The sequence below is a fragment of the Falco punctatus genome, assembly GCF_963210335.1.
Source record: "Falco punctatus genome assembly, chromosome: 6".
Taxonomy (NCBI): Eukaryota; Metazoa; Chordata; class Aves; order Falconiformes; family Falconidae; genus Falco; species Falco punctatus.
In genome coordinates, this window is record NC_137585.1 from 37,260,193 (window position 1) to 37,287,527 (window position 27,335).

Below are 27,335 nucleotides of genomic sequence, written 5' to 3' on the forward strand. Positions count from 1 at the left end.
CACCTCCACTCTGCAGCATGGTGAACCACCTCCTCCTGTTTGTTCTGCTTCCATCAGCCTAGTTCTTGCAACTGCAGGCAGATAGTGCACCTGTAGCTCCTACTCGCCCTTCTCTTTCACCTATGATCCCCTAAGTCATCTTCTCTCCAGGAGTCCAGGCCTGCATGCCCATTCCTTCAGGGAAGCTCCCTTCCCTCTGCAGGTACCCCCCTTCCCACAACAGAGTCTCATTGAGGTGCTGGTTAGGGGACATGAGCCCAGCCATTGTGGGAAGCAAGGGTTTATACCTCAGGGTCTCCCTGGATTGCCTGGGTTGAGGATTGTTTTACTCTTCCTGTGAGAAACATTAAGGTGCAGCTCAGGTTTCACAGGTCTCTTCAGTTCCTCCTCAGGCTCTGAATGAGAAGTCAAATATTTGCTTAGGGATGGACCCGGGGCCTCTGCTCCCTTTGTCCAGGTTGGGAGCGGGACGAAGGCTGCAAGCAGCAGCAAGGAGACCTCCCCAAGCACCCGGGTCCCCACAAAAGGCTCCTTGTCCAAATGTGCTAGGAAAATTTTAGTCCTGCCCTTGCTTTTTCAGAAATGGATTCCTTAAGCATTGTCTCCCTCGTCGGCTGAGACCCAGGACACAGAAGTTATAACAGAGGAGACCGATTCCCCATACCACAGCAATCTAATTTTTAAAATATTATTTAGGAAATCATGTGAAGGACATCATATTAACCTTGGGGTAGTACGTAGCACAGCATCCAACTTAAAATGTTACTTTTGTTGAGCTGTACAGAGCACGTGAAGGGCAACTACATGGCCAGAGAAAACATCAGATAAGTTGCTGTGGAGCAAGATCACATCATCACTCAGTCTAGATAAAGCCCATCCATCACAGTGACTGGCTGCACTGTTAGATGTGTTTCCTTGCTCTTCCCAAGGACAGAATCCCATGTGCTTGGCATGTCAGAAGCCAAACAACTTTTCTAGTTGGCTTCACTAACTCAAATAACTCTAATAACTAACTCTGATAACTCTAGACTTCAGTTAGGAAAGCTCCTAACCACCTATGCTGTCAGAAGCCTTAATTCTTCTCTATTAATTATAATAAAAATATTAAAAATTTAGTATGTAGGTAGTACACTCCCCTTGACTGCATTAATACAATCACTGTAATCGTTACCTTGACACAGAAACATTTTGTATGAAAATGATTGAACAATTTTATAATTAAACTCAAGGGGGAATGAACTGCTGTAGGGGTAGTTTTTCTATGTCAGGTTATGTACACTGAAGTAGAATCCTAATAATTACAGTAACAATCTCCTGACTTATTCTATATACTCCTCTTTTTTTAGATTGAATACATAGAAACATTAACATTTTTGAAGTTTATACCAGGAATGTTGGTTAACGTGAATTCTGTTTGAGTTTTAGTTCTTGTTTATGTCTATGAACTCAGAATTTTGTTACTCTGTTACACGTTTCCTAGCAGGAACAAATTTCATTCAAAAAATAAGAACATAAAAAGGACAAAATTTGGGATTTAGCTTGGACTAAAACAAATATTTGCGATGTAATGGGATATCCTTCTTATAGTAGAAGTTTAAACTATTAACAAATGTTGCAGGACTGGCCATATTCTCTTCTTGTAATTTCTTCACCAGAGCACGTCAGTTATTTGTGTTGGACGTCACCCAGAACTGAACAGGACCTGCTGTGTTGTGGTTGCTCTTTGTCTGGGTTAGATGTGGGTGTTGCAGTGGGAAAGGCTGGTTCTCAGAGCCTGGCTGTTGGCTGCTGTTCCTTGTCATGCCCAGCCTGCGTGTCCCTCCTCATGCCCAGCCCTGGGAGGCACCCACTTGCCTTCTCCAGAGCCTCCCACGCATCTGACAGCCACTTGTGATAACGCGTTTGTCCTGGCATCAAACACCTGCGCTGCCACTGTAAGCTTCTCACTAAGTATTTTAAAATTCTGAGCTTTCTTACTGATTAAGCTTATATTTTTCAAAATTATGTGGTGACATAATTTGACATGCCTATTCAAAGGAAAGTTTTGCTTTTTAGTGCTGTTCTTTTACTTTCAATTTCACCCAGCATTTCTGCAACAATAACCCTTTTGATTTCTTCAGTAATGTTCAGACTTTGCTCTTCTTGAGCTGAACACAATTTACCTTTTAGCTCAGATTTTGGATCCTTTGTGGGTAGGCTGCAGGAATGTTAGGAAACAGGTTCCCAAATGAGCTTGGCAAATTGAAGAACTGTCTGAGAAGGTAAGATGTTCCTCTGTTAGGACAGATGTAAAAGGCTGTATGTATCCTGAATGTTGTTTGTACCTGTTTTCCAAGAAGAGCAATTTCTGCATGGAGATACCTGCCATAACACAGATACCTACCACCCATTTCATTTTTCAGAAGCTGGGAACAAGACTGTATTTGTTCTTAATAACCTGTTGGTTATTGCTTGTGTGTCATTTGAACTGTAGGGGTTCATTTTTTTTTAAATGAATAATTATTCTACAATCTAGTCACAGATGGGACCTTTTCCACCTTATGGTAGCTCCTTGGCCATAATTGTATGGCTCTTCCACTTACGGGTGTTTGTGCCCTCTTAGTAGTTTCCAGCTACCAGTACCTGCCAGCAATGCCTGCAGCAGCTGCCTACCAAGCAGGAAGGATCTCCTTCAATGTTCCTTCAACAGGGACATGCCCAGGTACACTAACCACACGTGCTGCCTGCCCCTAGATAAGTACAATGAGTTCTCTTGCCAGCCAGAGGCCTCTTTCTTCTTTTGGTTGATATTTGGCTGCTGAAAGTGTTTTTTTAATTAATATTAGACTCCATGACCGACATTGGCTTATACTCCAGGCTTGAAAGCACAACCTTGATTCACAACTGAAGTGAAAGCAAACAACAGGAGTTAAGCCATAAGTTGTTTAGGATATTAGAAATGTTTAGGAAAATTGGTCCTTGCCTCACGTAGATGTCCTCAGAGTATACGGTCAAGAATGTAATCCAAACCTGTCTGAAAAGATGATTTTTAGTCCTCTTCTGTTCCTAAACCACTGTTGCCTCTGCTTTGCCACTGTGTGTTGGGGGCACCCTAAATCAAGGAGTCACTCAGGAATAAAAGCTTGTGGTGTATAGTTTTCATGCATGTGGAATTTGAATTGCACAGTGTTTTACATATGCATATTTTCTGCACTTTTCAGTTCTAGCTAGATAAATATGTGAGTTATCAAATGCCAGTTAAATCTGTCAAATAATTCACACCACAGACATTTGCTCTGAAGCACAGCTAACCCTAATAAAAAATAGCATACTTTCATCAGTGTTATGCTGTTAATGTTGTTGCTTTTTTAGTCCTTTAAAAGAGTAGATAATGAAAGCTGATGACCTGTGCATTGTTCACCCAGTTTATCATTTTGATCCTTTGGTTTATGTGCATTTGGGTGGGGAAGGCAAAGGGGAGAAGAAAAGAAATGTTAATCCTTTCACTTCTCTTGCTCATGGGTGAACAGTCTCCCAGTCTGTTATCCTGTGTTGTGAGAATTTGGTTTCAGTATCCCAAGGCAAGCCCTTACAGAAAACTAAACTGCTTGAAACATCTCACCTTCAGCTATGAAAGATCTCAGCATTGTTCCTCAGGTCACTTACCCAATTGTTCCTTCACAATTATCCATGTTGGTGTTTGAGTGATCTTAATTCTCACAGGAGTCTGTTGTGAGGGAAAATGAATTTATAAAAAAAATAATTGGTGAAATAGCTATTTGCCTTCCTAGGTACCCTTCTGGAAAACAAGCATGTGAAATGTATCTCCATGCATTTAATTAGAGTCCAGTCATCACTTTCAAAAGTGAAAAACCTTCTAAAGAGACATTAGTGCTATATTCCAAGTATTAATTATGTGTTGTAAGATCTGGGAAAGTTCAGAGGTGCTGGCTAGCCGTGGTGGTGACAGTGTGTGGAGCCAGGCTTTCTCTCTCTGAGGGGAAGGCACAGGGGTTGGCTGAAGCTTCTGCTCTGTCTATGTAGTATCTGCTCTGGGATAACTAAGAGAAGGCATCTGTCTTGCAGGACCTGTAGGTTTTATTATCTTCAAACCACCACCCACCCACTCCCCTCACCCACCCACCTACACACACAACTGCACCCACACACCCCCCTTGAGACCCTAAGGGCACTACTAACAGCACTAACCAGGTTCTTCTAATGATGTAAATGGGATCTGCTGGGTAATCACAAGGCTGGCTTGCTCCTTCCAAGAGCTGAACTTCCTGCGTGCTGGTCCCAATGCTTTCTTGCAATGGGCAGGAGACTTACTCTGAGCCAAGGCATCTTATTTGCACTTTCTTTCTCTATGTATTTGAACACTCATCCTTTGCAGCTGTTAGAAAGTAAAAGACTGAGGTTCAAGAGACAAATTCTCTGGCTACTGACCCACCCGTTCTCTCACCAAAGCTTCCTTCATGTGTGGAATAAATTAAAGTACATCACAGAGAGAGAAAAGGTCAAAACACAGCTAGGAGCTAAGCAGATACTGTGGATTATAACTGGTGGCATACTTATCCTCTGACAGAAGGTATCCTATCCTCCAGAAATTGGGGCTTTTTAGGTTATGGAGCAATAGATGCCAGCTATGAACAAGTTTAAGACCCCAGATGTTGTCTCCATGTCTTCCAAATTACTTAGTTAATTCAGTGTAAGATGAGTTCACCAGAAGCACTGAGGGTCAGTGAAGTTAATAGGATGTTGCTGCTGCAGAGCATGGGAGGTAAAGCGCAGGATCAGAGATTCTGAGAGTCAGAATAGTGACAGACCTGTGCAGGAAAGGTGGGAGATACCAAACGCAGGGGATACTTCCCATTACGCGTCCAAGCTGGCCTTGCAATTTATTAGCATGCAAATCTAATAACTGGGTCTGTACAGTGGCCTGAAGAGACAACTCTCAGGAGCACCCCAAAAGCTGGGGGAGGCCACAGCCTGCTGCATCGTTTATGTTTCAGTAATATGTCTTAGCAGTACCGTCTAACCTTTACCTCTCTCACTTCAATGAGGATACTAGAAAACTGTTTTCTTAGACAGGTTGTAGTGTTGGGTGACAAAAGTGGAGCGCTGAATGTGCTGCTGATGTTTCAGTCAATGCTGCTCCCAGGATATGAGTGATATTTTTAAATTCCACTGGTAGCAGAGAGGCTCTTTCTCCCTCTCTGGACAGTGGGGAGGGCAGAAAGGAAGAGAACACTTGGGCTAGGTCATTGGTGGGAGCAGACAGACAGGTCTCCCACAAAAGTCTGAATGGCTGAGGTGGCAACTAGTTGCATTGTACAGAGCTGAAGAAAAGCCGTTGTGCCTCAGCTCCAGGGATAATCCTGCATCACTGGTAGGACAATAGTGTAACACAGAGGAATCCTTTCCAGGAATCAAGTGGAGGATCTAACCCACTTGGCTATGTGAATTCATTTGTACAGAGCTCTTGTCTTGCAGGAGATGTTGTCTCTGGCAGGGATGAGCAGTTGTTTGCCATCCATCTCTGAGATGTAAGGTAGAGATGTGGGTAGACTTGCCCCTCGTTCGTCTGGATGAAGAATCTATGAGTAGGGAAAGGGTCTCAGGGTCTCCACCGACATTTGAAGAGTCTAGGTCAGAACTATCTTAGCTTGGTTTAGATAATGAATGAAACCAAGTGAGGAGGAAGCTCTTGCATGGTTGTGTTGACTGAAGAAAAGGGAGGATAGGAGGGGGAGGAGATGGTGAGGAATACAATACACTTCTTAGCCTTGGAAGATCCAGTTGTCCCCAGGAGGTATACACAGTGGAAGAAGTTATAGGACAGCAATTTATAGGAGAGCGACATTTCAGCAGTAGCAGCAGCAGCAGCATTTCTCCAAGTCTCTTAATGGTAGTATGGAGCCAGAGAAGGAAGGGAAGACAACTCTGGGTTATTTCATGACTGCATCCTGTACAACATGGAGGAAGTCAGGATGTACCTGTGTGACTCATCCTGTTCTTCAGGGACATTCTTGTCTGGAGACTTCAGGGTATCTCAGTACAGTGCAGCAGCAGCAGCAGCAGCAGCCACAATCATTATCCCTGCCCCCAGTGACCTTTCCAGAACAATGGTGTATTGTTGATTATTCCAAAGTACTTAGATTTAGCTGGGACATTTGATACTCAAATCCAGCATCTTGCTTTGCTGGTAGGAGTGGTTTAAGGAATGCAACCCACACCAAATATGTGGCACAACTCACTACACCAGTGCACATGGATGTTCAGCCCTGGTGAAATCTCACCCTCTAACATCAAGAACTGGGAAAAGAGGTGTTGAATCACAGGCTAGATGTTGTCCTTTGCACCAGGAGATGTGAGAGTCTGGCAACAGGGAAATTTCATGCACAGAGACTCTTCGTGGCAATCAGCAGACCTTTGTTGCTGATGGCTGAAGTACCTGGTCTGTTGTGAGCAGTTAAAAATCCCATAGCTGTGCAGGAAGGAGGCAGCCCCGTTTGCTGTTTTGGGGCTAGTGCACTCTACGCCAAATGAGACCTTTTGCAGGCAGAGAGAAATTGTTGCTTCTTTGAGATCAGCTGAACATATGTAACAGGGTAAAGATGTTTCAGCAGTATCTCAGAGCCCAAGTCTGCTGGATTCTGCGAGGTGCTGTGCAGACAGGGCAAAAAGCCTGCTCCTGCTGCTAATGAAAATCGTAACCAGGAAAACTCTCCAAAGCAAATGACAGTTTATAATTTGCCATTGATTTATTGCAGTGCTGGGTGCATGGGGGATTTTTCCTGCTAACATGCACACCAGGCTGTTCGAGGGTACACATTATATGCAGTAGAGTACTTGCATATTCATAGTACATTACATATTAATTTCATTCACGCACAGGATTGGTTACCAGTTTCTCGCTTCCAATGCAAACTACTGGCATCCTCAGACAGCACCGCTGAAGTTTTCTACCAACTACACGTGCTCCCAAAGTGGGGGTTTGCCCTCCTTTGGGGGGCTATTTGAGTTGGAGGTCTCAACCTCCCACTACCACGATTACCTTTGCCCTACTTCCAACTAATTTTCTGTAGGTTGCAACACCTTATCAGCTTGTCTCCTCTTGGCCAGAACTTTCTCGCTTAGAGGCTTCTTTCTGCCTAATTTAGATAACGGTGCTCTTACCATTATCTGTTCTTTGTTTCTCAAGGTTGACTCCCTCGATTAGAAGTGCTTTCGTTCATCAGTTTTGACAACTGAAGAGGGTGGGTCACCTTGACCTAAACTTTGTGTGTGACCTGACCTTAGTGTTAACATATAGTTAAACACTAAATCAGAGTTCGGTAATTTGGGAGTTTAGACAACACTGCCGTGAAGAGAGACTAGGAAATGTGTGTGTATAAAGAACTGATATATTGATAATTGCCTTAAAAATTGCTTAGAGCACAAATTCAAGTGGAATTGGTGCAAAGCTGTTCTGCTCAAATTGAAAGGAACTGAAACGAGCTGCTGCTGCAAAGTGAGCGCCTGTTGCCCAACTTGTTAACCACAAGGTGGTATAGGATGTAAAGGCTTTAGGTCTTGTGAAGGCGAGATCTAGCTAGTTCTTCCTGGAGGTAACTTCTGTGGTAACATAAGGCAACTGCTCATGTGCACAGCAGTGGCTGTCTAAACCCCTCAAGACCACCGGTGAGGACCCCTGGTGACCTTGCACAGATAGACCACACTCACCTTCACTTTGTATGTAAAGGAGTAGGCGTCCTCTCGAGAGCATAAAGCTTGAATCGATGAAAGCTCGGCTGGGACCCCCACCACCAAGACACCCAGGGTGAGGAGGACCAGCAGGACACTGCTGGATCCATGGATGGTGATATGTCTTTTCTCCCCTCCCCACCTTTCTTTTTATTGAATAGTGACCAGATCTAAGTAAAAACATGTGGCATGGGGCTTGCTTATCCAGGTAAAGTAATCACCATTGAGCTATCATATGTAACTACAAGCCTTGTATTTTGTATTAATAATTCAAAACTGGTTGGTTGGTGTCATTTCACCTTAATTCAGTCCAATGTTATCATGAACTTGGTCATTGGTCCCAAAGGGAGGGAGGTCCTCCTTTCAGGTCACAACAGTGAAGCCTGCTAGAAAGGATGCAGCAGTACAAGCCTTCTGAAGGCTTTTAAATCAGCCATTGAAATATAAAGCTTTGTAACTTGAGTATTTCAGCCTAGAGCCAGCAAAAAAGATGTTAGGGAAAGAAAAATCAAAGTAAAGGACCATACATGAGAAGCTGCAGAAGTGATGAGCTTCAGAGATAAAACTGATCCATAGAACAGGCTGACATAGGGTCTGAAAAACGAGGCTAACAAAATTTCTGAATGGGTAACAAATAGAGCATGGCAACTTGCCATATATTTACTATTACCCCTATATAATCACATGGCATTTGGCTCAGGGTCATGCTGAAGCTCCTACTTGCTGGTTCTGGACAACTGTCCTGTCATTTACCTTTTAAAGACTGGACAAGATGAAGTGTTAATGCACTGCCCACCTTAGTCTGCAACACCTTAAAATGTATGAAAAACTAGCTATTGTGGTTTTTTTCTCTTTGTGAAAATTGTGGGAAATGTGGTGTGTGTGTAATTTTAACTCATCTCCTCTGTTCCATAATAAATATTTCCAGTAAAGTTCTTTTACGGCCAGTTTCTCAGAATACTCTGGTTTTCTGAAAGCCAATTTTCTTACACATGCCTGGATCCCAGCTTATGTTGTCAGTGATCTGCAACATGCTCACAGAATAGTGGATTCCTGAGAGAAGCAGAGCAACGTGCTTGCAGAGAGCTGCGCAGAAATTTGCCTTTTTTTCTGGGAACCCTTGAGAAAGTGCCAGGGAGTTTGTGCAGCCAAGGCAACTGCTGGGTTAGAAAGCAGAACTGGAGGAAAGGACTCAGCAGGCACACAGCTGGATTTCCAGTCTTTTTTATTTGGCAAATCTCAAGATTTTCACTGAGTATTTTGTCACACAAGCACATAAACATGCATTTGCCTCATTGCATCCCACTTACCCTGTGAAATACAACTTTTAGACCACTTTGATCAAGAGCTGTGGAGCAGTAAATTGTGCAGAAATGGGAAAGCAGCTGAGTACTAACAGGAAGGCAGCATTTGTGTGGAGATAAGTGGCCTTTTGCCTCCTAAGGGTGGGCCTTAGTGTCTGTGTACATGGACCTATTGCACACCTGTCTTCTGAGAGCCTGTTGCAACCTTTGTGAGCCTTGTCTTTTAGCGTCTTGATTTTTTTCTCAGGTAAGTACATTATTACCCTAGAAGGATGCCTGTTTCCCAACGGGCCACCTTCATGCTTGCTGCTTATTCATTAGCAGAAAGCACGAGCCTGCAGTTTGTGCACAGACACAGGGGAGGGCAGAGGTATCACTGCTGTTAGGGGTCCCACAAAGCATTAGTCCTACTACATGTTGTTGGTGAGGAGACAAGTGCCTTCACAGGGTGAGATCCTAGGCTAGAAACACAGATGTTACATAAAATACACATGTTACTGAGGCAAATACCCTCAATTTTTAATACATGTTTGTAAATAATAATTTATTCTAGACATCCCAAGCCAGAAGCATCTAACTTACTAGCACTGAAAAGCTGGCAGTTCATGGGAGAAAGAAAAGCAGCATATTGCACAGCACCTCTTTCATCTTCTTGTGGCCATATGAATGAGTAGCTTGGCTCTGAAGTCAAGCTACTTTTCATCCCAGACTACACCTTTCACAATGACTTCTTCCCCACATTTCATTATGGGCCGCAGAAGTGCTGATTTCCTCCAGTGCTCCCAGTCTTTCTTGTCCACGTGCTCTAGGCATTGTGTCAAGCTTTCCTGTAGGTTCCACACAGCTTTAACTAGTGGGTCCTGAAGAAGCAGCAGACAATAAATTCTGCAGCACTGCAGTATGAACTGTCTTTGAATGGAATTTTTTGAGTCAACACCAGCTTGCTGAAAATGAAGTGAGAACAGTTTTCAAAGCTTTGTAATGTTATGTTGATATAATGTTACATTGCCTCTCTGCTCTTGCTCTGTGCAGCTGCTCCACATGAACTAAGCACTGAAACACTTGATTTTTCAAAGCTGGTGGTACCGTTTGAGTGGAATAGGCAAGTCCCAGAATCAATTTAAAGGTTCTTTTATTTACCAAGTACTGGCTTATGGAATGTTTCAGCATCCAGCAAACGTGTATTTCCTCAGACAGATCTGCAAAGAGCTTGATAAGGCTGAGCTTTCGGAAAGGCCCAGCAAGCTGCAAAAGGAGGAAGCTGCTCTTTGGAAGCTTCATATATATGTGATATACATCATATGGATATATTTCCCAGAGAAAAAACACTAGACTATAGTCCATTTGGATAGCAAGTGTCAGGGCTCTATGTGCATCAACAGTCTCTGCAAGCTTTCCCCTGCCTTTCCAGGGGTTTGGCCACTTGCGTGCAAGGTCGGCTCTGACATAACATGGCCATATACCCTTGGATTTGACTTGTGAAAACAGCTAAGCTGGCAGAAAGGGTGGTGCGAGAAGGAGCTATGAGAAGCCTTACCTCCACCCACACACCTTTCATCACTTGGTCTGAGAGCTGGTCCAAGCTCAGCGGCGGCTGGGTGCTTGCCTGAGCTGCGATGTTGGGATGCCTGTGCCTAGCCTTGCTGGCCCTCACTCACAAACCAATTTCCCAACTCAGTCTTGATGTGTCTGATTACTGTGGGTTTGCCTGGTGATCACTGGTCTGTGGCTGACCTGGATCACTACCACCAGCCCTGCTTTTTGCACCTTGCTTGGGTCTGGTAGGACTGTGCCCTCGTGGGTGAGGGCACTATCCTGCTGTTCCCCACTGTTACTGGCACAGCTTTGTATCTCCCTTACAAGGTTACGTGTGCTTCTATGCATGCCTGTGAGAATATTTTGGGAGTATGCGGCTGGAAGACCCTCACAAGTGGAAAACAACCCCAAGCAAAAGGGAGACCTCCTGTTTTTTAAATACAAAGCTGCACAGACATGCCAGAAAATTGAACCACTGCCCCTGTTCATGGGCCGTATCTTTACTCACCATGACAATTTGACCGCAAAACTCTGGGTGCTTTTGGCTGTAAGAGTACTTGAAGATATTCCTTATGTCTTGCACCCCCCTCTACAAACCAAGCACAGCACAAAGTGAGCTGTCAGCGTGTGGTGTGGCCAGCAGTGCGGCCCCCAAGCGCTGGCAATTTTTGTTTCTCAGATTGTGTCAGTCAGCAACGGAGAAGTCACTCATTTCAAGCTTTGGAGGAAGGTACCATAAAAGCAACACAGGGCTGGAAAATGCTTTCTGCACTCATATGTGCCTCACCCAGCTGAACAATTCAGTCATGCAGTATATGTCTGTGTATCATGGGACATAGAAGGGTTGCTGGAGCTTATCTTTCCACACCCCCACCCCTCTCAGCTCATAAGTTATTCCCACTATCATTGCCAATACATTTGGAGCAGTGTCCTCAGCAGAAGCTAAGTTCTAAATGAATGGCAGATGGCCCTTTTATCCCACTGCCTAGGTCCAGTTACACAGAAACACAGAATACCTGTTCAGTATTGGTCATGGCATCATTCAAAGGTGGAATGTCAAGAAGTGTGAACGTGTTAGTCGCTCTCTGCTGTATATCTTTCTCACAGGCATCAAACAGCTTCTGCAGCGCAAAGACAACAGCTGATTACAGCAGCAATCACAGTGAAACAAGAGGCATAGTGTGGAAACCATGTGCTGAAACCACATCTGCATTAAATTGTAGGGCCACCGATGGATTGAAAGATATTCTCAATACCTGGGAAATAAAATGTCTTATTGAACTGTTTGCATGTTGAAGCCCATTCTTCAGCATCTGCAGAGCCTTATTATTGTCACAACCAATGCTAATAATGGCATCATCTCAACTTTATCATTTAACTCATACCATTTTGGTATTTTCCTTCAGATCCCCCCAGAATCAGACCAGTGAGTCAGAACAAGGTCTTCCATCTAGTACTTAAAGCATTAACAATAAGGAAACTGGACTATGTTTTCCCACTTTTGCTTAACATGGGTGAGATACGGGACTGAGATTTGAATGGACCCTTCTGAAAGGCAGAAGGAAGCAAGTCACTGTTAGTTTGCTTTCTACAGCAGGCCCTCATGGACTGGGAAATCAGAGACCCAAACTTAGTCCCCAACCCTATCTGATACAGAAATACTAATGCTCAAAGCCTGTTATACTGGCTATACCACATTGATCTGGTAAGAGTCAGATCAAGAAAATGGACACGAAGAAACCTTAATTAGCTGCTGCTGGTTCTATATGAAATATATGGAGCTGTGGAACCCCTGAATTTTTCCCAGTTTTGTAGCCTGAGCAACTCATCTGCAGCACAGCAATCAAATGCCGAGGGTCTTTCATTGTCTCAGAGTGCTTGTGCATGTCCATTGCTTTAGACAGGAGCTCTTTGTTTTTAGGGCATGAAGGATATTAAAAAAACTTAGCTATGACAAGATGAAACAATGAATAAATGTAACTATTTTGCAGCATGTTATGCATCTATTCCATGAATCCCATGTTTTCTACAAAGCACTTAACTATATTATATAGCTGGCAGGAAGCTTTTATGGGGAAAATAGTGCTTTCTCAGCTCAGTTCTGCATGATCACAGGGGAATCTGATCAAAGAGCAGCATTTTGACTAAGTCATTGTAGGCTGGCTTCTTTTATTAAAATGTTCACCCTGGGAATGTCTCCTTCCCTTTCCAGAACAACCTAAGCCATCTTCTAGAAATCAGTTACAAAGAGATGCTGGCAAGTTGGAAGTCTGGGGGGAAGATGTCTGGTCAGAAACCGAGTCCCTAAGGACTGGAGGAAGCAAGAAGTATGGGGCTCTTCAGTGTAGAAACACACATAGCATCAGAAATCTGAATAAATACCTTACCTTGACTCTAACATTTTGATCTTTTCTTTCAGCTTCTTATATTCCTCTTTCTCCTGAAGCTCTGTTCGGATGAACCCTCCAGGAAGTGCTCTGAAACAGGTATCTTGTGAGATCTCTTTATTTGTACTTAGACACTGTAACAACTGTGGACTTGCCCTTATTGAATAGTCTGAATTCCAGCAAAAAAGCTGTGAGGTGGAAGAGTGCAAACGTCCAGAAAAAGTTCTAGGAGAGCTTAACCTCCCCTGAAAGCCCCCACCTAGGATTTATGCTGAAATCAAGGGAGAAAAACTATTTACATCAGAAGAAAGGGAGGCAGGGTTGAGAGGAACCAGAGGTTGAAGGCTTGAACAGAACGCAAGCATTCTCCACTTGTTAGAATCTACTCATCTTTTCTCTAGTTGTTTTCTCCGTTTTTAACATCAAAACACTATCACCAAATATCCCAGACTCTCCAGAGAGTTCTGTTCTCCTGGATACCCAGACATCTGCAGAGAAAGGAAACGTCAGTCTCCTGTTCCTCCAGTGCATGAAATTGTCCTGTTTCCAATGCCCAGTCTTTAGATGATACCACTAGAGCTTAAAAAAGCTGTTTCTACACAATGATCCTGGGTTGATTGCAGACTCACATCCTAAAAGTGCTGGGAATTTTTTGCTTTTTACCATTCACCAGAGGTTTTTAGAGATTGTGTCTTCTGTATTACAGATCTCAGAACGAGTATGTGCAGCCCTAATATAAAGGGGACCTCCCATCCCATGTTTCTTCTCCCCCCTTTCAGAGTAAGCCATACCATCTTACATTCATATTCTGATCTTGTGAATTATCTCATCGAGTTTCTGCTCTTTCAGTTAAATTACTTTTATTATTACACTTTTATTACTTTGCCTTACATCAGCCCGCACCTCAAACTTGAAGCACTCTGGAAGAGAACTCCAAGGTTCCAGAAAGTCAGAGTATTCCTTCACTACCAGGCTATCCATGACTGCACACCTACAAACCCTTCATGACCCCACAGATACTCCAGCCACGATCAGAAACTAAAATACCACAGCCTGTATTCATGGAAATCCCAACAGGAAAGCCTCTTCTCCACAAAGCTGTGCAGGATGAGTACAGAGTTCATTCACTCCTGGCCTTAGTCACTGAGAGTGATTTATGTTAGCATTTTATCCCCAAGATGCTATTCATTAGGCTATAATTTATTTTTCTTTCCTCCTGACTAACAATTTCCCTCCTCCTTGCCAAGTACCCTTGCTACTATGTCTTTTGTCAGCACTTGCCTAGTTCATAAGAGGGCAGTTTTCACAAAAAAAATCCCAGGACTGACTCTGCACATCTACTCAAACTGTCCTCAGAGCTGCTTTTACTACCTCCCCTTTCTATATTAGGCTGGATGCCGTTATATTGAGGGCTGCTGTTAAGGTAGGCATTCCATATTCAGAGTATTTGCACAGAAGTGAAAGTTCACCTCAGAACATGACGTGTTTTGATGTCACACAGCCTGGTCATGTACCCTGATCTGCATTCCAAGACAGCCCTGTTTCAGAGGCAGTTCATGCCTGGCCATGACAATGCAGTCAAACAGGAGAATGAAATTTTGGTCTGTCCTGCAGGGCAGAGCTGTGATAACCGAGGCTTGAGTATGTTTCAGTGACAATTGCAGAAACTATGATTTCCCCCGTTATACATATTCTTAACATAAAGAATCACATTACTTGTGGGAACTATCCTGAGACTGTAGTCAAGTATCAACAGAGCCAAACCAAACTCTTCTGTTGCTGTCCATCCATCTATTGGGGAAAAAAAGAAATAATAAGCCACATTAGAGTCACTAAGCAAGTATCCATTAACATCCTAAGAAATGCACAAGCTAACTTCCTCCCTCCAATTCCCAATCAACCTGTAGGGAAAAAAAGAATAGAGACCAAAACTTAAAGCTGTGCTTTGCCAGATGGGTGGTTTGTGATTCTATGAGTTAGCACCAATAGTGCAAATAAAATACTCTGAAAGTGTAAGATCTGCATGTTATGTGGTGCAGATTAAAAAGGTTCTGTGAATTGGCTCTGGATTCCCAATATCAGATTACCAGTGGCAAAATTCATTGCTAACTCACAGCCATCCTTGTGTCTGTCTTATTTGTAATCTTCTCTTCAACTTGTCCTAGGGTACACTAGTTGGAGTTGCTCGTCAGGGACCATGCTAAACACTGTAATTTCTGGTCACCAGACTCACCTTATTTCTTCTTCCATCTGATCCACTCTTTTTGCTAGATCATAATGTAAAGCCTCTAGCCTTGAGGTTATGTCTCCAGAGACTGACAGCTGCCTCAAGTTATCAAACACTTATCTGAGGGAAAAAAAGGGAATTCTTATAATGAAGGGAAAAAATGTCACATACTCTAAGCAGGTACCTTATAAAGGACAGCACTCAGTGGAAGCTCTATGGCTACATCCATGCTAGCAAACAGATCACCAAGACAGAGGCTCCAGGGCATGTGATGGCCCAGCACACACCTGGAAGCAGTTTTGGCACAAGTGAGATAGCACTCCTCCAGATTATGCCTGTTACAGTTCAGAGGACTGCGCAGGCCAGGGTTTGAGCAATTAAGGCTGGAGGAAATGGGCAAGATGCAGACAACTCTTGAAAAACTAACTCAACCCAGACCTGCAGAGTGTGTGGAACAGCAAATGCAGGCAGCTGTTCTGCTGAAACTAACTTTGCAACATAAGGGTATGGGGTATTTTAATAGAAGAGAATAAAGCTCTATATTCTGATAGTAATTTTTTATTTCTACAACTGCTGTGTCCCATTTCCAAATGAGGATCTCAAACATCAGCTATTATTGCAGAGACAATCCCAGACTGAGGTGCTGCTGCAGCTTGGTTACAGGTGGAACAGACAGCAAACTCCTTCCTGCAACCAGGCAATGTCAAAGAAAGCCCAAGCACGAGGCTTCACCATCAGTTTATGCTGATCCAAGTCCGCACAGCTGCTGCAAAGGACTGTCCTGCCCCTCTCTCAGCACCTTTCCTTTCTTCCTCCACTGAAACAGATTTTGTTTTTATTTACTTGGATTTCTTCCTTTCCAGTTAAATCACTTCATTTCCAGTCTTTCACTGAGGACACTTTTTCTTTAAGCTCAACAATCCAGTGTATAATCTGCATTTAAGTCAGCCTTTGCCTGCCAAAAAAAAAAAAACAAAACACGAACTTAGAGACCAACTCCCTGAAGTCCAGGATGTGTTACACTATTTATACCATTCTTTCCAATTTCTCTTCCTCTTACACTCATTTAAGATCTGCCTCACCCGTTGCAGCTGAACTTGAGCAAATTAACTGTCCCTGTGACAGATGGGAAGGATAGGAATTAGAAAACAGAGCTTTTAGTGAAATATTTCACAACCAGGAAATGTTTGCAGTCCTTTGTCACAACCTGTCCTGGTTTAACCCCATCCAGCAACTAAGCACCACACAGCTGCTTGCTTGCTCCCCCCAACCTGGAGGCGTGGAGAGGAGAATTGGAAAGGAATGTAAAACTCAAGGGTTGAGATAAGAGCAATTTAATAATTTAAGCAGAATAAAAAAGGTAATAACAACAACAGAAATAATAACAGTTATAATAGAAAGGTGGGGAAAAGGATAAAACCCAAAGGAAAAGGGAAAAAGGAAAACAAATGATGCACAGTACAACTGCTCACCACCCACTGACCGATGCCCAGCCAGCCCCCAAGCAACGATCCCCAGGCCCCAGCTAACCCTCCAAGTTTCTATACCAAGCATGACGCCCCATGGTATGGAACGCCTCTTTGGCTGGTTCAGGCCAGCTGTCCTGGCTGTGTCCCTTCCCAGTCTCTTGTGCCCCTCCAGCCCTCTCACTGGCAGGGCCAGCATTACCCAGCAACAACTAAAAACTTCAGTGTGTTACCAACATTGTTCTCACATCAGAGCCAAAACCCAGCACTCTGTGAGCTACTAAGAAGAAATTTAACTCCATCCCAGCCAAAACCCCCAAACGACTTTGTAGAAATATTCAGACCTACTAAGGTTAAACTTGGTAAGTTTAGCCAGAAACAGCTGCTGTGCAACATACCTGCCACCTTCTGCAGTCATCTCACTATGGTCAGTGTCCTTACACGGTCCTTTAAACATCCCTGTTGTGCTGTAGGAAGAAAACTCTGGTGAACCAATGCTTTTGCAACAGCAGAAAATGTTTGCTGAAATGAGTGGCAGCACAGGGAACTGTGCAGCCAGGAGCACCAGAAGCAAGTGTCAGTAGCTTGCTTTCTTTCACAAAGGGATCCTTCTGTTTTAAGTAACAAACAAGAGCTCCTCCACTTTCTGGGAAATAACACTATTTTTCTGCACAGTATGTAGTATCATGCTTGTTTCCTGCCAATGAAGTCAGAGAAGGGTGGCTTTGCCTTGCAATATTCAGTTTCATCGCAGTCCCATTGCTCCCCTGCAGCTCCTCCAGCAGCATACCCCTGCACTGGCCACGATCAGCAAGTCAGTCTTCATCATTGCTATAGATTTCAGCACGTCCTACAGTGGGTACTGTTTTTCCCTTACTTCAAGTACAGACCAAATCCGCCAAGTGTACTGGGGAACAGAGCATGGGCTCAAACCCTAAAGACACCCACATGCATCTTGTTCAACCAGGAGCAGAAGTTCAAGAAGTTTGGCTATGATGCTGTGATGAAGTACAAGAGCCTGCCCCATGGAAAAGCTGACAACTGGTACTTCTTCCAGGACTTCAAGATGAAGCTGTACAACACAGTAGGTGGAATAGTTACTGCTAATGAGAGTCAGAGCTATTAATTTATTTGAGGGGTGGGTGGTTAGGGGTATTGGTGAAGAGGGCTGAGTAAATCTGGCTGATAAGTGTTGCGACAGAGGGAAGACACAGTCACTCAATATGAGTGATCAGCAGACTTCGTTTATTGTCCCTTACAGTCACCTTTTATGCCTTGTTATAATTAGCTCATACATATTACAAAAGTTAAGCTCATTATTGGTTAGTTGCCTAAATACCAAGACCGCCCCTAGTTTCTCTTCTGTAGTTATCTGTTCCCACCTGCAACATTCTTTTCCCACTGCGATCTTCCTGTTACTGTGTAACAAGAACAGCCAAGGATAGTGTATTTTTGCTTTACTTCAGATAAGCTGAGAGCGATGTGCATTTTTGTCCAGCCAGCTGGACTATGTCTGTGACCCTTTTCAGCTAGCCAGTTATCCACAGATGAGGACTAATAAATGGAAATCAAAGGGTATCTTGATGATCTCAAGAAGAAATTACTTGCTTTCTTAGTTAGCCAAAAGCTTCATGACACTGTTCGTTGTCTAAAGACAGTAAAACCTGACTGCACACGTGAAACCAGATACTTGTTGTTAACAAAAAGCTGCCTTGCTCCAGAGCTTCTAGCCTCTCTGTGGCTCCCTGCCTCAGTCCTCAACAGGCAACAAGTGAAGTTTGCTGGAATTCAAATGAGGTGGGCAACCTTGGGGTGACCAGAGAGACTCCTCCCATGTTATATACTTACCCTTAGCTTGTCTCTCCCTCCCCTGAAACGGTGTGCTCAAGCCAGTTTAAGGGTGGCTAGCTGTCCTTCAAGCACATAATGGCTATTATTTCTTTCTGAAGGCTCTATGTCAGTTTAGACTCATTCACAGCTTTTTCTGTGTTTGCTCATTCAGCCAAACATCAGGCTACCTTAGGGCCTCCTTGTCTGTGCTCTGGGGTCCCACAGGACTTCCCAAAACATGGAATAACCCAGAGCACAGGGCCAGCCCCAGACAGAGGGGGTTTGAACACAGGACTTCTGTGCCATATGTTGAGCAGTGTTCAATGTGACGGGGACAGGCCTCATACTGAGACTGCAATGTGTAACCCTGAGATTTTTTTTTTGTAGCAAGTCACATCCGACATGGAGCTGAAAGCCATCAATGGCAAGACGCTTCCTGCCCTCACAATCTTTTCCCAAAGCCCATGCTACCTGAAGGAACGTGCCCTGAACACCATCCAAGAGGCCTATTTCCAGACTGTCTGCAGCCAGGAGGAGATCACCTGGTTCATTACTGTCCCAGCCACATGGAGTGCTGCTGCCAGGCAGCTCATGCAGCTGGAAGCAAAGGAGGCAAAAGCAGGGGTTATCCCATTTCCTCAAATTATCTTTGGAGATTTTTCCTCAACATTTAAACAACCTGTATGCTGTGGTTTACCCTGGCTCGTAATTAAGTACCATGCAGCCACATGCTCACTCCCCCCTCACCCAGAGGGATGGGGAGGAGAATAGAAAAGGAAAACTAAACTCAAGGCTTGAGATAAGAACAATTTCATAATTGAAATATAATAATAATAGAAGAAGATAAAGGATGGGGGGAGGAAGGAAAACGTGCGACTACCTGCTGACAGATGTCCAGCCAGTCCCTGAGCAGCTGTCCAACCTCCGGCCAACCTCCCCAGTTTATATACTGGGTATGATGTGCTATGGTATGGAATACCTCTTTGTCTAGTTTGTGTGAGCTGTCCTGGCTGCATCCCCTCACAGTCTCTTGTGCTCCTCCAGCCCTCTTGCTGGTAGGGCCTGAGAAACTGAGAAGTCCTTTACTTAATATGAATATTAACCAGCAACAACTGAAAAATGCCAGTGTGCTATCAACATTGCTCTCACGCCAAATCTAAAACACAACACGCACCAGCCACTAAGAAGAAAGTTAACTCTGTCCCAGCTGAAACCAGGACACCTTATTTCAAATTTCAGTCTACCAGGGTGAGAAATTTCCCATGTTGGGAGTGGTGGGGTGTCACAGCACTATCAAGACTAGCCAGCTGCAACAAGGCCTTTACCATCCCATACCAGGTTAACGTCAATAAGCAGTTCCCATACCTTGCCCCAGCACAGCCACCAACCCCCCACAAGGTTTCAAAAGTTCATCTACTGTCTGTGCGGTTTCTCCATCCTCTTCAGGCCAGTCCACCCTGCTTCTTGCCTCTGCTGCATGCAGATTCTTTCTTCTCTGGGCTCCTCTTCCATCCAGCCTCTCCTCATCCAGGCCACCTGCTTCTCCCAGGGCCTCTCCTTGTCTCTCCTACATCCAGGGTGTGCTCTCTCTTCCCTCTGCTTCTTCCAGGTTTCTCTTCATCCAGACCTCCTCTTCCCTACCCCTTACAGCTATTTAACTACTTAGCAGGAACCAGCCACAGCTGCACATTATCCACGTCAGCCAGCCCACAGCTGTATATTATTAATGTAAATTAACCTGCCTTAATTCCTCTATAATTCCTCTACACTGGGGGAAAGGATGTCCCAAACAGGCAGTAACAACTGCTCTATCCTTTCCCCCCCTCACCATGTAGAAATGAGCCCCATGGAGGTCAAGGGTACAAAAACCACCACCCCAGCGTGGGCTTCTGGGGTGAGAACGGCCTCCCTTGCAGGTGACATTCTTGCAGCGGTGATCTTGCCACCTTTCCTTGCACGTCTCTCTCATGATTTTAGGCAGGACTTATCTCTGACATGTCTGAGAATCTGATCATTGCCTTGGAGCCGGAGGCTGCATCACTGTGGTGCAAACAGCTTCCACAGGAAGGGTTTATGGCAGATGACAGTGACAAGAAGAAGTTTGAAGACTCCCCTGGGATCCAGTATGTTGTCGTTGACTGTGGAGGTAAAATTTTCCCTGTTTGACAGGTACCATCTTTGCTGGGCATGGCATATGGCTGTTTTGCAGTGTCCCCAAAGATCTGCAGTGCAGTCCCAGAGCTTGGACTCTACTGCTGTGCTTGTCATGGGGATTTTATTTTCATTTCTCACTTCATGAGATCCCATGGGTAGGCAGAAAAAGAGGAGGAAAGGACGGGACTGCTAAAGGCCTGATCCATGGCAAATGGAAGTCATTGTTTCATGCCATCATGCACTTCAGGCCAGACAGTCACAGTAAGAACACCTGCCATTGTACCGGACCGGGCTGCACCACATCCCAGCCTCAGTCACTGACATGCACCCATGTGCTGTTGTATAGCCTGAGCTCACAGCCTCCTCTGTAGGAACAAGTGTAGTGCCCAGTGAACTGAGCAAAGAGACTGACTGGCAGGCACTGTAGAGTAAAGCTTTAAGAATAGTTTACAAAGCACTTTTTAGTAGTTTTTCTAGTTTCCTGTGTGAGTTTTTTTGGTGGAATATGTATTTCCTGCCAAGAGCAATCTGATGATTATGAACAAATACTGAAAAGGCATCAAGAGGACCACAAGTTTCTGAGTCACACCACCACTGCTCATCTTAACTATTGTATGTCAAAAGGCAGGAGCCAATTATCTATGTGAGGCCAGCCTCCTTTTGTAAACAGAAAGGAGACCGGCTTGTGCAGGGAGCAAATCAGAGCATCCATCTGTCATCAGAAGTTACTGTAAGAACCTTGAAAGACCAGGCTTTTATACAGAGGTGTGTAAATTCAGGAAATGTAGAGGTGTGCAGGCAGTAGTGGAGTGAAGAAAACAGCAGAAAAGCACATTTGTGAACCGGGAGTTCAGAAGGTAAGATTATATTCAGTGGAAAGTAAAGACCTCAAGTACTTTAAAAAAAACAACAGCTAACTTCATTTGTGTTTGTGTGTGGGTATATAGGTGGCACAATAGACATCATGGTACATGAGATCCAAGAAAACCGTTTACTGAAGGAGTTACACAAGGCAACGGGAGGTGGATGGGAAGGCAACAGTGTGGATGAAAACTTCACTGATTGCCTCAAGAAAATATTTAATGATGGAATATGGGATGAATATGTACAGAGCCACCCTTCCGAATTACGGCATATGATGTACAACTTTAGTATACAGAAATGCTTGACTGGCAGGGATGCCATCTACATACATTGCTACTACAACTTGACCAGAGTGGCAGAGCACAAGAAGGACATCTCTCACTTCTTCAAAAACGAAGAAGGAGCTGTGTGGTGTGATGGGATGATCATGATTACCTATAAGAAAATGAAAAGCTTTTTTGACTACCGTATCAAAAATATCATTTGAGGGAGATTCTTGACAAGCCTAAAATGGCCAAGGTTAAGTACATTTTGCTTGTGTGAGGCTTTGCGTCTAGTATTATCTTGAGAGATGCAATCAGGCAGGCCTTTAGCAAGAAGTATCATATCCTTTGTCCAATGGAAGTCCAAGTGGCCATTGCAAAAGGGGCTGTTTTATTTGGAGTCAGTCCACACGTTATTGCCTCAAGAGTCAGTGCTTGGACATATGGCATAGCAGTAAGTGAGAAATTTGATGCTTCTATCCATCCCTTCTGTAAACAAAGGGTTTCAAAAGCTGATGGCTTTGTTTATTGCATGGATCTCTTCAAGAAATTGGTGGGAATTGAGGAGGCAGTGAACATAAATGAAGTTGTGCACTATGATTTCTATCCAACAGAACCAGATCAAACAGAAGTATGCTTTTCTTTCTATTGTACAGAAAAGCAGGATGCTCAGTACATAGATGAGGAAGGGTTGGAAAAGCTTGGCTCCGGTACAGTGCCAATGCCAGACACAAAGCTGGGGAGGAAACGCCAGCTGAAGCTGGATATTAAATTTGGGCTCACCGAATTTAAAGCCACATGTACTGATATTACTTCCAAACAAAGTTGGGCAATTGTGATAATTTTTTTAGCTGTGTAAATGCTTGGTGCATCAAGCAGCAGAGACAATAACTCAAAGGAGGGTATGGCTTTAGTGGGAGGCAATAACTGCTACAACAGAGAAGGCAAATGGACCATAAAATTTGTCATCCAGCCTTCTGCTTGCACAAGTAAACAGTTTGCTGGTCTTATTCTCTGGTTCCTTCCATTCCTCACCAAGCACCCTTTCAGTCCAACACTCTTTGTTGTATCTGAAAGCAGGTTTATCTGATGTATCTCTTGCCCTTCTAGTTTAGCTCCATTGCACCTCTGAATACAATAGTCCATACCACCAACATAATGAGTTGTACTCTATCTGTGTTTGATACAAAGCTTCTGGACTGGCGTCTAACTTGTACACATATACCAGCCCATAACTGTTTCTTTTAGCTTGATGTCTTCTCTCAGTTATATTTTCTCTTCCTCTGATATCAGATCTCTTTATTTGGAGACCAGGTTTAATTCTGCCAGGGCTGGCATTCAATGGATTTCAGTTTTCTCTAGAACATCATCTATATCAATTGTGTGTAATTAAAGCACTCATCCCAGTCAAGGGTGCTGTGTGAAGCAGTAACTCAGTGTAGTCTGGGAAATTGTATCCAAAACCTGTGGGAGTGTTGTTTCCATTAAACCATTGGATGGTTTGATCTCATTAACTGGACAGATACAAATGCCAGCTTGTAACATTACAGATATGAATAGTGCTTATGCCGCTGCCTGAGCCCCTGTCAGCTTTGGGTACTTTCTACATCTCTGACTTGGACTTGATATTTTCCAAGTCCTTAAGAGCTCATTTCTTTGCCTCCTTCCTACAGCACCTGTGCACAGGTTCAGCACAGTGCAGCCTGCGTGAGCCCAGATTTGTCCAAAATAAAGATGTGATCCTGCAGTGCTTTGGGTCTAGCTGGTCTGGAGTTAACTTTCTTCATAGCTACCCTTGTGCTGCTATGTGATTTATAACCAAAACAGTGCTGATGATAGCACACCAATGTTTTTGCAATAGATGAACAGTGCTTGCAAGGCCATCTCCGTTTCTCACTTGGCCCCTGCAGCGAGAAGGCTGATGGGGGGAGCAAGGGGCTGGGAGAGGGCACAGCTGGCACAGCTGACTCCATAGCCTGTAACTCATGCTCAGCAATAAAACTGGGGTGAGTTTCTCCAAAATAGCTATTGTTTGGCGATTGGTTGGGCATCAGTCCGGTGGTAGGATGTGGTGACTTCCTTTGCGTCACGTTGTTTGGTTTTTTTATGTAATTTTTTCCCTCTTCACTAAGGGTGGCTGTGGAGTTTCCCTGCTGAACACCAGCCTGTGCCAATGCAAATACTTCATTAGCTGGATGCACTATGTGAAAACACAGTGCTGGCATCTTTATTAGCTGTAATGACTGTGATAGAATCACCCCTAGACATGTACTTCACGGCATCAGTCATTAAAGCAGCATTCAGCGTATTAATCTGTATACGTACTATGCCCTATGATGTATAAAAGCTGAATTATTTTGAATACATTGCCTTTGTTTTCGCACTTAAAATCTTATGTGTACAATAAAAATATTCACAACAGAAACCTGTGTATTTTTCTGTTGTGTCAGATGGTAGTACTCTGTAAACTATGTGAAGGCTATTCTTGCTGGTCCCAAGAAGCTGAGTAATCCTGCTTTTTTCTTACCCTTTTGACTTGGTACTTTCACCAGTACAAACTGCAACACAGCTCCACCTGAGCCCACTACCACTGTCTGAATGGGAGAGAGAAGTGTGATCTGGTGGCAGCTGGGAAAGCTGTGTGTGTCTGCCCCAGGTCTTTCCCACCCATGTGCTATGTGGGCTTTAGCGTTCAGACATTGACACCAACAGTCATGCCTGCTGCTCCTTATTTTATTTGTTTTGATGAGCTGGTAACATTGATAACTGCAGGTACTGAGCATGGAGCAGGTGCAGGTGTTTGGCATCTCTGTAAAAGCAGCACTGAATATCAGCATCTCAAGCTAAGCATCTGAGAAACCTGGCAATACCTGCTGTGGGGGGCTCTAACCTCAGTCTGACAGTGTGAGGGGTGTTGGGAAAATAAGAGTTATACTGCCAAGCCCCTTCCAGCCACTCTCCACAATGAGCGTGTCTGCTGACCTGGAGATTAACCCCTGTTGCGTAATAAATAGGGTGGTTTATTTGTATTAAACACAAAACTTAACAGATCGTGAACTTTCAAGGAGAAGAAAACAGGGGCGGCTTTGCATTGCCTGTGGCCGGGGCATCAGTGAGCTCTGTGGGCAGTTATCGCTGCTGGATCATGAGCAGCTGGGCAGGTAGAAAATGACATCCATGTCTGCGGCCAGCACTTGCCAGCTGACTTCTGTCTAAAGCACACGGTTTCTCAGAAACAACAAATAAATCTCACTGTGCAGACCCACCACCATTTCCCTGCACCGCAATGGAATCACACCCTCTGCTTCCTTGGCTGGGGACAGAGCCAGGAGCAGCCTGGCTGCCGCGTGCAGCACAAACCACAGCAGCTGCGCTCCCGGCTCGGGATTGCCCGGCACCATCCGCCCTGCCCTGGCCTGACCCTACCCGCTGAGGAGCATCCCGTCCATGGCCCAGGCTGTCCTCTGCAGTGCTGCCCGGCACTCCTGTCAGAAAAGATTTCTCCCCGTTCAGCAGAAATTGAACTTAAAAGCATTCACCTCCTTTGGGATATGAAAGAAAAATCATGGGAGACGAGAAAGAAATAAACCAAGCACACATCCTCTTCCCCCAGGGAGAAGGGGTGAGGTTGGCAGCAATGTGATGACTTTACAATTAAACAGCACATTTTTCACAGCTATTCCATTTCAAGGCCAAAAGAATAGGCTTTTCTGCAGCTTTTGTGTTTTACTCTCTAGAGACCCATAAGGTGTAGCACAGATGTGTATAACCCTGTTAGAGATGTCAAAATGTTATGAGGTATTGCTGTGTTCATCTTACAAGGACTCGGCAGATCATATGGGGGAAAATAGAGGATAATTTTCCAAAACAGTAAATGTCGCGACGGAGGGAAGACACAGTCACTCAATATGAGTGATCAGCAGACTTCGTTTATTGTCCCTTACAGTCACCTTTTATGCCTTGTTATAATTAGCTCATACATATTACAAAAGTTAAGCTCATTATTGGTTAGTTGCCTAAATACCAAGCCCGCCCCTAGTTTCTCTTCTGTAGTTATCTGTTCCCACCTGCAACATTCTTTTCCCACCACAATCTTCCTGTTATTGTGTAACTTTTGCTTTACTTCAGATAAGCTGAGAGCGATGTGCATTTTTGTCCAGCCAGCTGGACTATGTCTGTGACCCTTTTCAGCTAGCCAGTTATCCACAAGTAAAAGTAACACCAGAAGGTGAAAGGAAAGAACAGAAAAGCATGTCACAAAGAGCTTGGTGACATGTTTGTCTGTGCAGGAGGAGGTCAGGGCCTGCCCTGTGCAGCTCACAGCTGGCTTGACACCAGGTATAATTGACCCATTGCACCCCAAAACTGGACCAACCGGATGAGTTTATGGTGGCTCTGTGGAAATGTGTTTAAGAAAGAGCAGAAAATGCTGAAAAAAGAAACAAGGCCAGGGCAGGTACAGTACCCAAAGGGAGACTGGTGGAAGAGCACATGCTGGAGAAGTTGAGTAGCATACAAGGAGCAGCAAGAGCAAAGAGACCCCCATGCACCAACCCCCAGTTCCTGCACCACCCATGGTCTCACCAAAGGGCCTGGGTATAACCTGTGGCACAGGGGTGGGGGACCAGGATGTGGGGGAATGGAGGTTTTTAAGTGTTGGTTTGTTACTTGGCAATAAATTAATTTGAATGAAATTTCCCAACACAAAATGGTATTTTTTTGGCCTATGACAGGATGTCTAACAATATGTTGAGTGAATGAGCACCTTCGTACTGCAGTGTCCCAGATGAGGTTGGAGAGGGGAGAGGAGAAGTCCCCCAGGGAACTTTGCTTGTGAACTGCTGCGAACAAAAACCAAATGGGAGGGAAACGAAAGGTGAGCAAAGGAGATGAAGAGGAAAAGACTAAGAAAGCTAAGAGGGAAGACTCATCCTTGAGCAAAGTCATTGCTGTCACAGCTCAGGTCAGAGAGCCAGGCTCACCACAATACTCCAGCTTCTCCCACTGAGAAGTGTCCACTGCAGGTCAGAGTACGCCAGGATCTACAAGAAGAACATGACACCTACAGAGAGGAGTAAATGTTGCAAACCAGTAATCGTACACATTCACATCCCAAATAAAAAACAGCTCTACCTCCATGCTCCACACCTGCTTTAGCCCCTTTCACTTTGGCTAAAGTTGGTGCTGCTCTTTCTTCAGGAGCTCGGTCTCTCCCAGGCCACCAATGACAAGTACTTGATGCACATTCTGCTCTTGGCCGTAGGTTTGATGCTTTCCCCACCAAGCTCCTCCTAGAAGGTTTTGCCTGCCAAGGCCTGGGAACTGCCAACTCCTGTGGTGCCATCCTCACTCCTTCCTCTGTGTCCCTGCCCTGGTGGCTCGGCTGGGACAACTGGTGCTTCTCTGGTTTGTGTTTGCCTTCAAAGCAGCAATGGTCCCAGCAGCACAGTGTGCTCTGCTCCCACCCCCCACCTCCCCGCCACCCTGCTCTCCTGAAATCTGGGGCATTTTTCTGAGGATTTGGGGATGAGAAAGCAGAAGGTTGCACAGCTTTTATCAGACCACTTGGTTTGCTG

At 44.4% G+C, this 27,335-nt stretch overlaps 1 protein-coding gene and 1 long non-coding RNA gene across 2 annotated transcripts; one reads left to right on the top strand and one right to left on the bottom strand.

The window, feature by feature from the left end:
• Positions 1-11,584: 11,584 nt before the first annotated feature.
• On the bottom strand, positions 11,585-17,337 carry LOC308066229. The gene is made up of 3 exons (XR_013929081.1): positions 17,047-17,337; positions 12,956-16,137; positions 11,585-11,689 (listed from the first exon to the last, which is right to left on the bottom strand). It is a non-coding gene; the product is annotated as an uncharacterized lncRNA (long non-coding RNA).
• LOC308066222 (heat shock 70 kDa protein 12A-like) lies at positions 12,988-25,424 on the top strand. Its single transcript, XM_080393230.1, is given in 8 exon segments — positions 12,988-13,054; positions 17,422-17,581; positions 17,584-17,732; positions 18,866-19,090; positions 20,456-20,624; positions 21,580-21,975; positions 21,978-22,036; positions 22,040-25,424. Coding segments are annotated over 8 exon segments (1,767 nt in total). The 5' UTR covers positions 12,988-13,024; the 3' UTR covers positions 22,619-25,424.
• The last annotated feature ends 1,911 nt before the right edge of the window (positions 25,425-27,335 follow it).